This window comes from Heterodontus francisci, chromosome 9, assembly GCF_036365525.1.
Source record: "Heterodontus francisci isolate sHetFra1 chromosome 9, sHetFra1.hap1, whole genome shotgun sequence".
In the NCBI taxonomy this organism is placed as follows: domain Eukaryota; kingdom Metazoa; phylum Chordata; class Chondrichthyes; order Heterodontiformes; family Heterodontidae; genus Heterodontus; species Heterodontus francisci.
In genome coordinates this window covers 24,400,003-24,414,208 of record NC_090379.1, presented here as the reverse complement: position 1 = coordinate 24,414,208, position 14,206 = coordinate 24,400,003, and the positions used below count along the sequence as shown (strand labels likewise).

Genomic DNA, 14,206 nt, shown 5'->3' with positions numbered 1-14,206 from the left:
CATAAAGACTACAGCGTGCAGCAAGAGCGCCTATTTTATATATATTTCTCAAATAGATACAAATTTTAAATAATAATAAATCGCCTTCAATTTATTCCCCTCCCATTTAGAAAGTCCGAGCATTGAAGCATTTTCTTATTTTTGCTATTTTTAAAAGTGCCCACTATCTATAAGCAAGATGCATGCTCCCTTCTGCAAGAATCCCAATCGTATTAAATGCATTTACCTTTTTATTTTGTTTTGCAGTTTGCAAAGAAATGCAACCGATCTCCAATGAAAAATGATATTCCGACCTTTGCACGGAAACAACGCAACAGAACAACAACCGGAAAAAAACATAATTTTTTTTTGCAAAATAAGAATTCCAATCGCAGATTATTATTTCCAGCCCCCTTGCCCAGGAAAGCCAAATAAATCCCCACAATTTCAGTTTAACCCCTGCAAAGGAAGACCTGATCGCTTGTTTGAAAAGGTTTTTTTTTTACCTCGCAGGCTGTCTCTGCAGCCGAGTGGATTTATGCTCTTTTTTTTCCTCGGGGAGGGGAAGAATATATTTATTTAAATTTTTAGCAGAATAAGAAACATAAATATTCCGACTTTCTCCTTATTTGGCCACGTTTGGAACGTTGCGATCCGCGGCGTTCCATCCAGTGTCTCGCGCTGGGCAGCCCTGCTCCACGCGCCACTTGCAAGTTTGCAAGCACGCCTTTTCTTAAATTAAAAAACCTCAAACTACGGAACAAACACTAAAAACATGCAAGAGCAGACACCCGTGCAATGACCAATGCAAAGAAATAACTCCAAAGCACTAATGCACAAACTTTTTCGGAAAGAGTTTTAGTTTTGGGGGGGGGGGGGGGGGGAAGAAGAGAAAGTCGTTCAGCCAAAAAAAATAAAATGCAAATAAAAGCGAGAAGAAAAAAATAGGCAACTTATCCAATAAATTGCAAAAGAAAAAGCGACGTCCAGTTGTTAAGACTCTGAAATAATACACATGCACCCCTCAGAGGGCTTTTAAAAAAAATCACCTTTGCAGAGAATTTAAAAGAAAAGCGTACAAAATGTTGCAAAGCCATTAAAATGAGAAACTCTGCAGAATTGAAAGTCTCAATGTTTTGTTGCCATCCTGACCATCAGTGTGCAATTCACCTCCAACATTTAAGAAAAAAATAATGCAACCCCCTTCAATAAACAATAACATTTCAAAACAGAAACCCTCAAATTATTAATTCCTCCCCCAGAATTATCTAATTTTTACACAAAAAAATCCTAAATTTTTATTTTTCAAATTTTTTTCTTTCCTGGGGAAAGAGGGTTTTTTTTAAAAAAAATTTCTTGGTTTGGTTACTTACGCGAAAATTCCCTTTTACTTAAATGCTGAGGGTTGCCTTGCTTGCGGCGAGACATAGTCGGTCACATCTGGAGCGGAAAGCCGGAGACTCCAGAGAAAAATATCTTCATCAGAGCCCCTGACAGAAAATAAATTGGAAATAATGCAAAGATGGCGGATGGAGATGGATTATGGGATGGCCGTCAGAGAGAGAGAGAGAGAGGAGAGCTGCTACCACACACACATTACACACACACACACTATTACAGCAGCAAAAACACACACACACACACACACAGACACATACACACAGTCAAGTTCAAGTGCGGACGTGACGCGCCCGCGAACTTGAACGTCAAGGCGGTGAATTGGCCGCCAGCTCAATGGGGGCTACTACTGGCAAAGGCATCACATTGTAAAGCAAGAGCTTTCATTCACAGCCACTCACCCAGTCACTCACTCACTCACTCACAGACCTGAGCCAGGATGCTTGCAGCCTCCTCCCTCCCCAACACTCCCAAAGCAAACATTCCCCATCTCACACAAATAAATGCACCTCTCTTATTTTACCACCCCCCCCCCCTTCCTGATAGCAGAAACTTTATTTTCAGTGTGTCTTCTGCATATTAAAAAGCATGCATATTAAAACAATCTCTCTCCCCACCCCCCCCCCCCCAACCCCTCCAGCACTCCCAAAGCAAACATTCCCCATCTCACACAATAAATGCACTCATTTCCCCCCATTATAGAAGAAACTTTCTTTTCAGTGTATTTTCTGCTTAGTTGTATGCATATTTTTTCTCTTTTCAAAAAAACATGCATAGTAAAACAAGGTGTACTCTCTGCTCCCACCACTCCCACAGCAAAAATTCCCCATCTCACACAATAAATGCACTTCTCTTATTCCCCCCCCCCCCCCCCATAGAAGAAACTTTCTTTTCAATGTGTTTTCTGCATAGTTGTCTGCACATTTTTCATTCAAAAGCACGTATATTAAAACAAGGTGGCCTCTCTGGCCTCCCCATCCCTCACCACCCTAACTTAACCCCTACTGCTCATCATTTGCCAACATTTTTTAAAGAAGGGATTTTATTTCCCTCAAACTTTCTTGCACAGCGATTCCAAAGTTAAGGCGGACTCCCGGACCTTAACTGGTATCGAAACTGGCGAGAAAAGGTGCTCGCAGTTTTTTTTTAAATGATGGGTTTTCCGAATGAAATGTGTTCCTTTTTTTGTTTTAAAGAACTGTATTTTAAAATGAGGGTTTAACTACTTAAAGGAAAGGAGGGGGGGGGGGGGGGGGAGTACTGGAAGGTATTCATTCATCTGCAATTATGCACACACGCACACATCGGTTAACCTGAGAAGCGCAGGGCCGCTAACAGCTACTTATTGCTATGTTTGCAGTCTTCTTTTAAGGAAATACATTGCATTGCTACTGGCATGAGAGCACATTGTACAGATAGTGACTCACGCACAATGCAATACACACGGGCTAATCTGAGAATTACAGAGTTGGCAACAACTGCTTATTCCAGTGTTTGATGTATTTTTGTGATTTTTTTATATAAAAGAAAGAAAAACGTGCATTGGATTTGCTTTCCCTCCTCCCCAACTAAGTAGTGCTACTGGTATTGTACCAGCATTCATTCACTTGCAATATGTAGACAGAGCGCACCGGCCACTTATCGCAATACGGCCCATTTCCCTTTTATTTTTCCAAAGTGCCTTTACGGGGAAAAATGTATCCTTAAAGAAGGTACAAAGCGCTCAAACTGTGGATGGATTCGTTTAGCCGCAGTCCAAAATCCGCGCACAAACCAATCCAAGCGGGCTCGGGAACTGGGAGCAGCTATACTTATTCTGCAAATGTTCGTATGTATATTTTTTGTGAAGAGTTTTATTTCGAATCTAAAGAATGACAGCAGGATTGAGCGACCTCCGGTGCACGGATTAACACGACTATATACAGGCTATATCCAGTAGAACACCACACATGTTCCGAATTATGATGGGGGGGGGGGGCGGGGGTAGAATGATGTTTTTGGCATAATATGTAAGATTTGATAGTCTTCACCGCTGGTCTATATGATCATTAGCGAAAGAAAAGAAGCCACTGACTGCTAATTAGACACAGATACCCCGTCTGTACAAAGCCACACCTCATTATTGATTAGTGACATCTATAGCTACAATCCCACTGGCATTGTGTAAAACAGTTTTCTTTTTTTTTTAAATCGCATACCTTTTTCTAATAGTTAAAATCTGAAAAAAAAAATGATAATGGACAGTAAAATCGCCGTATTGTGATTTAGGGTGGGGGAAAGGGCACATAAAACTTCAGGGGTTTTTTTGCGGAAGGAGTTTGAGTCTCAATAGCAGAAATTATTTAACAGCATTTAGGGACGGACATATATAGATGTGCAGTCTTACTGGGGACGTGTAGTTCGTTAGTAGAGGTAGGAATGATTAACACCAGAGCATATTTGTTAGTTTATTACATAAGTATAATCTCCCTCTCACAAATCAAAAGCTAACAGACGCAGGCTAAATTGAGCAGTGCTAAACTGCTAATAGCCACTCAGCAACATTTTCCAATCATCTTTCTGACTAAATGAATTGGGTTGATTTTAAATATGGGGCTTCCGCTCGCCAAGCTCGCACACAGAGCAGACATTTGTACTGATATCATTTAACTTTGCTGCTTTTTGTGTTGCGGCTGACAGCAGCTAATTTACAAAAAAAAAGACAATTTATTTGAAAGGTATTTAAATAGCACACAAAGGTCGGTGCCTGTTATTTCCATTGCTCCTCCAGTCAATGTGCTTGAAAGATTATTTTTTTCCCGCACTGTCCCTCTCCCCTTTCTGTCAATATCATTTTATCACAAGCCAGCAAACGATTCTGTTCTGACAATGGGGGTGACAAGGGGAGGTAGTGAAGATGTTGCTTCCCTCACGAGATGGTGTACTGTCTGGTACCACAGTGCATTTCATCCATCAGCTTGTCCAAGATCTGGAACTGAAATCAAAGGCTGGTAGCCGCTCTGCAAGTTGGTTTACCAACAGGGGTAAGAGGGGGGTGGAGGGGGGCTTGGTGGGGCTGGGGAGTTGGCACCTGCGTTTTGCCACCTGTCAAGTTCACAATTTTGGCTGGCTGGGTTAGGGAGAGCCTTCAAGTGAAGGATGCTTCCTCGGAGGTAGGAAGACAGTACTCAGAGAGCACGTTATTCCCAGGTGCCTCCACAGATCTGCTGCCTGGTTGCATGGCTCCGCCAGTAGAGGCCTGGCAAGAAAACCACTCGCTGTCCTTGCAGTTTGAGAATGGGGTAGGGCACGGGACGAGTGGTGTGGCCAATTCTGGTTGGACATATTCCTGGTGGTTTTGTTGCATGACCTCCCACCATCAACTGCCCCATCCAGTCAAACTGCCTCTTCCCACCCCACCCCCAACACCAATATTCTTATAACAAATAAATGAAAATATTTAAAGAAAATGAGAGAAACACACAATTTTTTAAATGCCTCCCATGATTTTGCTTGCAGCCATGTCCAGGAGATTACTCTTTAATTCCCGGAGACTCCAGGGCTGTGCTGGCAACCTTAGGGATGAGGGGAGGGAGGGAAGTAAAGAAGCGGGAAATCAATAATAAAAGTATACTCATTATATCTACATAGGAGTCGAGGAATTTTCAACCACTGCTATCAGGCACCTCATTTGCAATAATGTTTTCATATGTATGTTTTTATTCTTTCATGTGCTGTGGATCATTATTGGTCTTATTTTACCATGACAGAGAATTTTATTTGCAATAAATTCTATTATACGTTGAATTCAGTGCAATTCTAAACTGCGTGCTGCCTAACCAACAGCAGCTAATGTACATACAGCTGGATGTTTTTGAGTTGTAAAATAAATTATGTGCATGGTATATGTGTTTCTCTCCCCAAACACAATTAAAAACAGATAGTTTGACGTGAGGTGGAGTTCCACACACTTATCCTAGTGGAGTACAGCTAATCTGCATATTGCCAAACTGGGAACAGCTACTTAGATCTGTATTTTTTGTTAGTGTTGTTGTTTTTGCTCATGGTTTTCTGAGTACTAAAGATTTTCTGTTCCCTCGTCTTTTTTTTTTACAATTAAAAAGACTACTACTAAAACTGGCAAGGAAGCACATTGTAAGATGCCATGCGTCTAACCTGTGCCCTGCAGGACTGGCAACAGCTGTTTACGTTAGCATTTGCTCGTCGTGTTTTAAAGCAGCAGTTTTTAACATATGCTGCGACTTGAATGTTTGTTTCTATTCTCCAATTAAAGGAGGTTACTTCTGGCAACAAATCGCATTGTCAGGCATTCAACTCAAATAAAAGCACGTACACACAGATTGACATGTGCAGCACAAGATCGGCACCAGCTACTTGGAGCCAAATTTTCTTGGCGTTTATTATAGTATTGCGCTTACATTAATTGTATGACGCACACTGGACAGATGACTTTCCCTGTAATCATCCGCTGATCAATTTTCTGTAAGTAGCAATATGAGAAATGATTTGATTTATCCATCTGTCAATGAGAGATCATAGTACTGTTTGCCATCAGCTGCTCACAGAAACCCACAAAGGGTTAAGGTGGTAATACGACATAATGCATATATATATTTTTAAAAACCTTTGAAGATCAGGTTTGGACTATGATTTCTCCCACCATCCTGCTGACACAGTATGTGGGCTCACACTTGAAGGTTAGCCATCAGGCGAGGAGAAAATATATAAATATGCTGCAAATTAAAACCTGCAAATTTTTACCAACTTTCATTTTGATCATTACGTCACTGCATTTTTTAATATGCCTCGTCATGCTTGCTACAAGGAAGATTATAGCTATGAACCAAGACTTACACTTTCTAACCTCATAGTTGAAACTATTGATAGACTATCTATTAGAAATACACCTGGAGTGGGGTGTCTGTGACAGACTGACAAGAGTGATGTTCAATATGACGACACACTGTGGACACCTTTAGGATGCAGCACTGACAACTGCATCAACATAGCGTCAACAGCAATAGCAGCAACAACCTAGTGACCATTCAAATGCCCATGCTGCGAAAAGCCCCGTGATTCAATGGCTGGGTCACACAGTCATGACATGATCCACAGGAAATGAATAGCTTCCAACTAGTCACCTTCATGATGAGTGGGATCACCGACCGTTAAGAATAACAACAGAGTGGTCGATTTCATGGTTGTAGGATAGGAGAAGGTTTCAAAAGATTATGTCCAAAAACTGTTCAAACTTCAGTCTTTTGTGTTTATTAGTTAGATAACTGCCTCGCAATCCCTCTCCAATTCTGTCTACTTTCTCCTGATTTTATTAGGCGTTGTTACTTGTAGGAGCTCGGACATGTGGGCTGGAGAGCAGACTTACTGTAGCTGGTCCGATGCTTGGTTCAGAATCAGAAAGTCCTACATCCAAATTCTGCATTCAAACTCACTTGGCAAAATTGACTTGAGCGATTTGATTTTCCTTCACCTTTCTGCTGTGTTGCTCATGGAAGGAAGGCATTTAACGGGAAGGTGGAGTGGAGGGCAGCAGACATTGTTTGTCTCAAATTATTGTTTGTTCAAATTATATCTTCTTCCATCTTATCCCGTAGCATGATCAATTTGGGGATTATGTAATTGTAAGCAGACAAACACACTCTGACACACACAAATACACATAAACCTGGAGCTCACATTGTGAGGCATTCATTCAGAGACAATAGACACACAGACTAACCAACACAGTGAAAAATAGCTACTTGTAATAACATTGGTAATCATCACTCTAAGTAAATGCAATGAGCTTTTAAAAAAAATACTAAAAAGGATATTTTACCGGCAAGAGCTTACATTGTACACTCATTCACTTAATCACAATACGGTGGAATCTCCACAGTTCAAAACCGGCACCAGCTAACCCACCGCAGATTTACTACTTTATTTGAAGGAAATTATCTTTTAAAAGGAGCATGGCTGAAATTATTTTTTATTTTCCTTTCAAGCAGCAGTTGCAGCTAGCATCCACTCACATTGTGTAACTCATTCAGTGAAGAAATTGCTTACGGCAATTTTTTGAGGGGTGATATTTTAAAACTTTATCACAGCAATTCATTTTCTTTTTAAGTTCCGAAACATTTCATATTGGCAATGAAATCACCCAGGTTTCACTAAGCAAAAAAAAAATGACATTATGCAATGATTCGCTCAATCAGAACACACACCATCGGGCTAAACATTGCTGTTCGGAGACAGGACCAGTTCTATAGTTGCAACCAATTTCCAGTAGTTTATTGACAAAATTATCTTTCTACATAAATGGTTGTTTTTAATTTTCAATGTGTGTGTGTGTGTGTGTGTGTGGGCATTTATTTAAAGGTGAAGGGAAGAAAGTGGAGTGGTGGCTGGTGTCACAAGTGTTAGTGTGCGTACTTGCTTGCCAGATGGTCAATGGTTTAAATCTGGGAGTGTCATCTGATAGTCAGATAGTTTGATCACTGATCACAAAGAGGGCCATCTCAAAAAAAACAGACCCTTAATTATTAGTGTAAAAAACACCTTCCAGTTTTGAGTATTTCTCAACATCAGAATTGAAACAGAATTACAGAAAACCTTTGCTAACCTTACAAACAGGCTTCTTTCTCTATGCTCTCATCCTGGAGGTGATGGCAATTACCCAGTGTTTCTGTACTGTAATGTGGCAAAGCTGCAGTTTAATACAGAAGTCATTCTCCATTTGATAGAGTGGATCTCCTTCTACTTTATAACATAAAGAGACACCTCTCATTTTAAATAGGAACAGGCTGCATTGGCAGTGCTCCATTGATTAAATATTCCTTCTTTCAGTATAATAAGCTAAGGCTCACATGTTCCCCATAAAGCTATTGATAATAACAAAAGTTTTTTTGGTCCGTGTGATGCTCTTTTCCTGTGCTTCAGTTCAATTTCAGCAACAAAAGAAGGTAAACGCTGGCAAGCAGCTCACATCGTATATAGTCACCCAGTCAATCACAACACATTGTACATACATATACATAGGCTAATTTGTGGCAGTGTGGAACTGGCACTGAGTACTAAATGTGAATTTTATGGGTAATGTTTTAAAGCTGTAAATACATTGTAGAAATATTCATTTTGGAAGTTTTGGCACAATGCATTGGAATTTTCTCCTTTGCTTTCCTCTTTTTATTTGTGTTGCAATTTTGGGGTTTATATTGGCACTGGTTCCCACCACGCACATTCAGTCACTAAATACTATTTACACACAGGCTCGTCTGCATAGTTCAGAATGGGCACTAACCATTGCTGCGGATTTTGCCAGCAAGGTTTCAAAGCTGCACTTAGTTAACAGAAATCGTCTCTCTCTTTTTGTTGTTGTTGACGTTTTGGCAGACACCTTGCCTTCGTTTTTGTAACTGAGTTTGGCTACTAGTAAAATAAATCAAGTGGAGTGGAGCTGCTACTGGCAAGAGCCCACATAGTACACATTCATGTGAGTCAGGTACAATGCACTCGTGTAGATTGCCCTGTAGAGCTTAGAATTTACAACGCCAGTTAATTACAGCCCCAATTGCCAGCAGTGTTTGAGCACTGTCATGTATTATGCTTTTGAAAACAAATTCTGACCAACACATCACAACAATTTTTCTCACTCACTTGACTGTCCTTTTGCCTCCTTCTTCACAAAGAGAAGATTTTTTAAAAAAGAAACACACACACACAACTTGGAAAAGTCAAGGGGAAAGAAAAGATGCCTGGAAGGAGAGAACAAAACACAAGGAGCAAGAAAGGAGAAAGAGAGAGAGAGACTGGGAAGAGTAGGAGGAGCTGTTAAATTGACACCGTCCTATCAGAATACTGGAAGCCAACAGGAGTGAACTCATGAAATCAATCACCGTCACAGTGGGAGGGAAGAGAGCTTAGATCTGTGACATCAGAATGGAATGGAGTTTTTGTTTACAGAACATCGCCTGTTTCTGGGGTCCATCACTAGTCTTAGAGCAGCTCATGGACTGCACATGAATCAAACACCTTTCAGCCTGGAAACTCCACTATAAACTGTTTACTTAAGAACTCGCTCTCTCCTCCATAACCTATTGCTCTTTTGTTCTGACTTGTTAAAATGTTGCAGGGCAGGTTCCTCCATTTGAAAGCAGCTTCCCATTAAGAGTTAAATTACCCCAGCTTTTTGTTTGTATGTGTGGATCTCATGGCAATCCCCACAGAATACAAAAATCCTCTTGAGAACAATTTCACTTTAATGGCAATCTTTTCCATTGGAAAATTCTCGATCCTTGGAGGGATAGACTGGATTGTCTTCCTCAGTGAAAGCTCAGTTTCATCATATGACTGGGATGCTACCTGTGATTTTACATTGTGTTTGGACACTTTTATGCCAAAAGTTAATACATTGCCTTCTTTAGCATCACCATTTAAAAAGTGACTAAAAGAAAGCTCTTCGAACTCTGGGCTAAGGAGGGAAGATAAAAAAAATAGGCAGTTCTGGATTGTGAGTGTAAGATGAAGGTGGGATGGAGTTTGGCAGTGGTGCCTCCCAAATGCGAATAGCCTGCCAACATTCACTATCTAGTTTACATATAAAGAATAGCCACTCACCAGCCAATACCCACGGAACAGTATCCTCAATTGACCCAGTAAAGCTCTATAACAAATACAGCATTAGAGAGATAAATAGAACCACACATTCTTTCAATTTACTGTATTATTTCAATGCAGTAAAAGAATGAAGCAATTATGATACAGCCTCTGTAACAAATAAATTACAACCTTCTTTAAATCAGCAACCTTGTAATACCCTTCTGTCAGTCACATGATGGTGTAATTACATCATAAAGAGTTGTTAATATCATTCTAGGAATCACATGAGCTCATTAACTTCCAACAGCGCACACTGAAGAATACTATCAGCCCATAGCAACTCAGTTGATGTTGACAGCATACCTATAATATATATTTTCTAAATAAATTAAAAGAAAAATGTTTAAAAGGCTGTAGCCCAATCTCAGCATTCTGATTGTGTTTACCAATTGCTCAGATTTCATTGTAATGATTTATGATGTCATCCAAGCCTCTTAATTGGGTTACAGCCTGGTAACTCACCCCCAGGTACCTATTATTCTGTGCATAATCACAATATGTTTGGTGCTGTTCTCTTCCACTGTCCTCGCACAATTATTCGGACCCCATGCAGTAAAACCATTGCGTCACACTCAGAAGTTACTTTACACTTTACTGCAATGGCAGGACATATAAAGCCTTGGAGGTGAGGCTTCGGAAGCATTAACGGAACTGCAAAATTCCCTTTTGAGGCATTGGGACAGAATCTTATTCTTCTTTTCCTTTGTTTTTTATTTTCCAGTAGCTATTTTCCCTGCTGTCCTGAAGCCATTGACTCCTCACAGGCAGAGCATTGGGTGAGTGTTATCCACTGTGCCAAACCTCTCTTCAAAGTACTCCTACAGTCACTAACTCATGGTGGAGCCCTGCAAGTGCCAATTAAAATCCCCACCAACTGCAGCACAAGCTTTGGTAAACGATGGGTGTATTTGATGGAACTAACGCTCTCCCTGCCCTCTTTTCCCTCATCTTCATGTGGACTGTTTGAAAAAAACACTGCGGCTAGATCTTCTGTTCTTTAGATACATAAACATGACCAGTTCTTACCCAGCTCTACACCTGTTGTAAGATAAGCCACCCAATAAATGTGGGAGCATTTACTCTTCATTATGTGACAGAACATGTGCACCTGTACTGTATAGGTACAACTGCACATGTTTTAGATAGTGCAGGTGACTCAGTAACCAAATGGCCACATCATTATATATTTAAAAAGATACAGGTCTAACAAATCAAATTTATATAGACAGGGGCTTCCTGGATACTCATGGGGTAAGTGTGGTACTCAGCCATATAGACCAGGAAGGTCCTAGATTCAATCCCTAGTCTGTTGTACTGCTAAGCCAGAACATGCATTTTGGGTAGTATGCGTGGTTCCAATATTCCCAGGATAAGTAGGAGAAACATCAAGCAAGGTTTCTGCTTCTGTGCACCATCCAGTAGCCCCTGCTGGAAAGTGTGGATGCTAGATAAGGTTAAATTCAGCTGCAATTAAATGATTAAATAGCCAACCAAACTCACTCTCGAGGATCAACCCATGAAGAGTGGTCACTTTGGTGAATGAAGCAAATTCGGTGCAATCTAATCTAGAAAAAGTAGCCATCTTCAGGAGTGGAGAGAGTTTATACATAGAAAACAGTACACATATCAGAAATTCTCCCATCTTTCCTAACGTTGTGCTATGTTACATTGAGGCAGTCTCAAGTATCCTTATGTAAAAGCCTTCTCAAAGCCTTTTTGACAGTGCTTTTATTCATCTCTTCTAATTTTCTACTGCTGCTCAATCTGTTCTCTCATATGTGAAACACCTTGGAATGTTTTATTATGTTAAAGGCTGTTACAGAAATGCAAAGTCTCGTTATTTATATACTGCCTTTGTAAAAGTAGCAAGGTGCTTTACAAAGGAGAAAGTGGTGCCATGCAGTAGGGAGAAGACTGAAAGCATGGTCAAAATGGTAGCTTTCCAGGAGACTTCTAAAGGTAGAGAAATGGGGGTGGGTGGTGGCGCGGGGGTGGGGGGCGGTGGGGGGGGGGTGGAATTAGCAAGGCAGGGGGGTTTAGGGAGACAGTTCAGAAGGAATAGCTAAAAGGTTGTGCCTCCAGTGATAGAGAGAGGGGAAGAGAGGCCAGAATCAGAGGACCAAAGGATGTGAGCTGGGTCACAGGGCTCGAGGAGATTCAAGGGGAAAGTATGAACTCACAAACAGACTTATGGATGAGGATGTGGATTTGGATGATGGGTGAGTGGAACCTGGTGCGAGACAGGAACCCAGGCAGCAGCAGAGTTTGGGCAAGTCAGTATTTATGTAGGAGGGTTGGCAAGGAGGATGTTAAAAATTGGGGTGACAAGAGTGCAGATAAGGGTGTCGGCAACAGTGGGAAGGAGGTAAGAACAGAAGCAGTAATGCTGCAGAGATGGAAGCAAGCAGTCTTGATGATAAATAGGACAAGGGGTTGCAGGCTCAAACAGATCACAAGGTTGCAAATATCAAACTGGCAAATGATACGAGACACCATCCATATTGATATTAGGGGCAAGCAAATAATTTGGTATTCACCTCTCCAGCCCCTCACCATCACCGCCCCCCCCCCCCCCCACCCCACCATCTTAAGACAAGTCCGGGTTCTTTTTTAGACATTACTTGTTCTAAATCACAGGTGTTATTCTTTGTCAAACTCTGTATTTTCTATCTTTTGCAGAAGATCATTTCTTTGCATGGGGAAAGTAAAATATTGAAAAGTTGTACCTCTGTGTCCCATGACATCTATACATTGCAACAACATCTGAATGGCTGAACAGGAGATTTGATTATCCTTTAATTCCACACCGTACCTCACTCCCAATATATATTAACCCTCTTACAATTGGGCAGTTGGTGCACAAAGCTGTGTTGAAGATCCTCCGTTGTCAATTTTTCACTCTTGCATATTAATAGGCGTGCTTAATGAAATCATCACTGTGTGCCAAACTCATCAAGTCAGTCCCTTCACAAGCTCAGCCATTTTCTTGCGATTCATTGCATGCAGCTGGGTAGGGAAGGGGTTATTATTTAAATATAATCACTCTGAAATCTGCCTGAACTCTTCAAACTGTCACATATCTACCCGCTAAAAAATGTCAATGAGACAAATCTCAGCGGTGAATAATTAACATGCCTGTAATTCTTAATAAAGCCCTTTAGGTTAAGAAAAATTGCATCTGATCTCAGGTGGAGTGGTGGGGATTTGTAATTGAGTTCAGTGTTTTTGGGCTAAGAAGGAGAAAAGTGAACTGGTGATCTGATCCAGTGTTTTCCAGTGGCATCTGCTGCAAGTGTGCATATCTGGACCTTCAAAGAGGACTGAATTGCATTTCTATATAATTGACCCTCCTCTCTCCAAGGTTTGAATCACCTGCCAACAGTCACCACATATTTAGACTCAGGCATGAAGAATGGTCACTTAGACTAGGTAGCAGAGAGTGGGTCGCATCTATGGTTCAGTAAGATGATGCCCCTTCAAGAGAGTAGGAGAGAGATGGCCTCGTTAACAAACACAGTTCTGTATTGTTTTGAATTCCCTTTCTATCTTCCACTTTGGTTCTGACTCACACATGCTTACACATACAGTCAAGCCTCTGCATCTGCATCTCTTGCAGATTAGTGCTAATGATACTGAATTGTTGGCTCACAGCGCCCCCTTTTGATTCCACTTCACCACACTTTTCGCTCTCAGCTCCAGATCAGTAACAGTTACCCAAGGTGTCCTTCTCCTCTGAATCATTTCCCATGCCTCTGCTCCTGCTTGTGTTGATCCTCCCCACCCAAACATGCTATGTTTTCCTCAGCTGCTGGTAACATACACAGAGAGTAGTAACAACTGTCATCTGGACACCGTGTCAGGTAACCTACAAGCAGTTTGAGAGGGAGCCTCCATGATAATGTGATTGGAGTATTGGTGACCGAGGGCAAGGATAAACTCCAGTGATCCTATAAAGGGGAGTTCTTTAGAATACAGCATTACTTGTTGCGGTTTTCAAAATATGTAGATTATTCCTGCAATTGAACATCTACAAAAATTGTTTACTGTTAAAATGTGAATATTCGGTGAAAGGGAAGCAAAGAATCTGAAAATGTTTAAACATATCTTTTTACCTTTAATTTAGTTTGTAAACTTTCCTGTCCCACTTTTACATGTTCAATGAAAAGGGTGGATA

At 40.9% G+C, this 14,206-nt stretch overlaps 1 protein-coding gene across 5 annotated transcripts in view; it reads right to left on the bottom strand.

The window, feature by feature from the left end:
* The window catches only part of bcl11ba (BCL11 transcription factor B a), a 173,264-nt gene extending 171,627 nt beyond the window's left edge, over nucleotides 1–1,637 (bottom strand). For 3 of the 5 annotated variants that reach the window (XM_068038712.1, XM_068038707.1, XM_068038708.1), the window contains exon 1: nucleotides 1,353–1,637. In XM_068038712.1, coding sequence (XP_067894813.1) covers nucleotides 1,353–1,407 — 55 coding nt within the window. In that variant the 5' untranslated portion in view covers nucleotides 1,408–1,637. Of the gene's footprint in view, nucleotides 1–226; nucleotides 242–485; nucleotides 801–1,352 lie in introns of those variants that run through there. The other 2 variants (XM_068038709.1, XM_068038711.1) reach the window with 2 other exon arrangements.
* Between the last annotated feature and the right edge of the window lie 12,569 nt (nucleotides 1,638–14,206).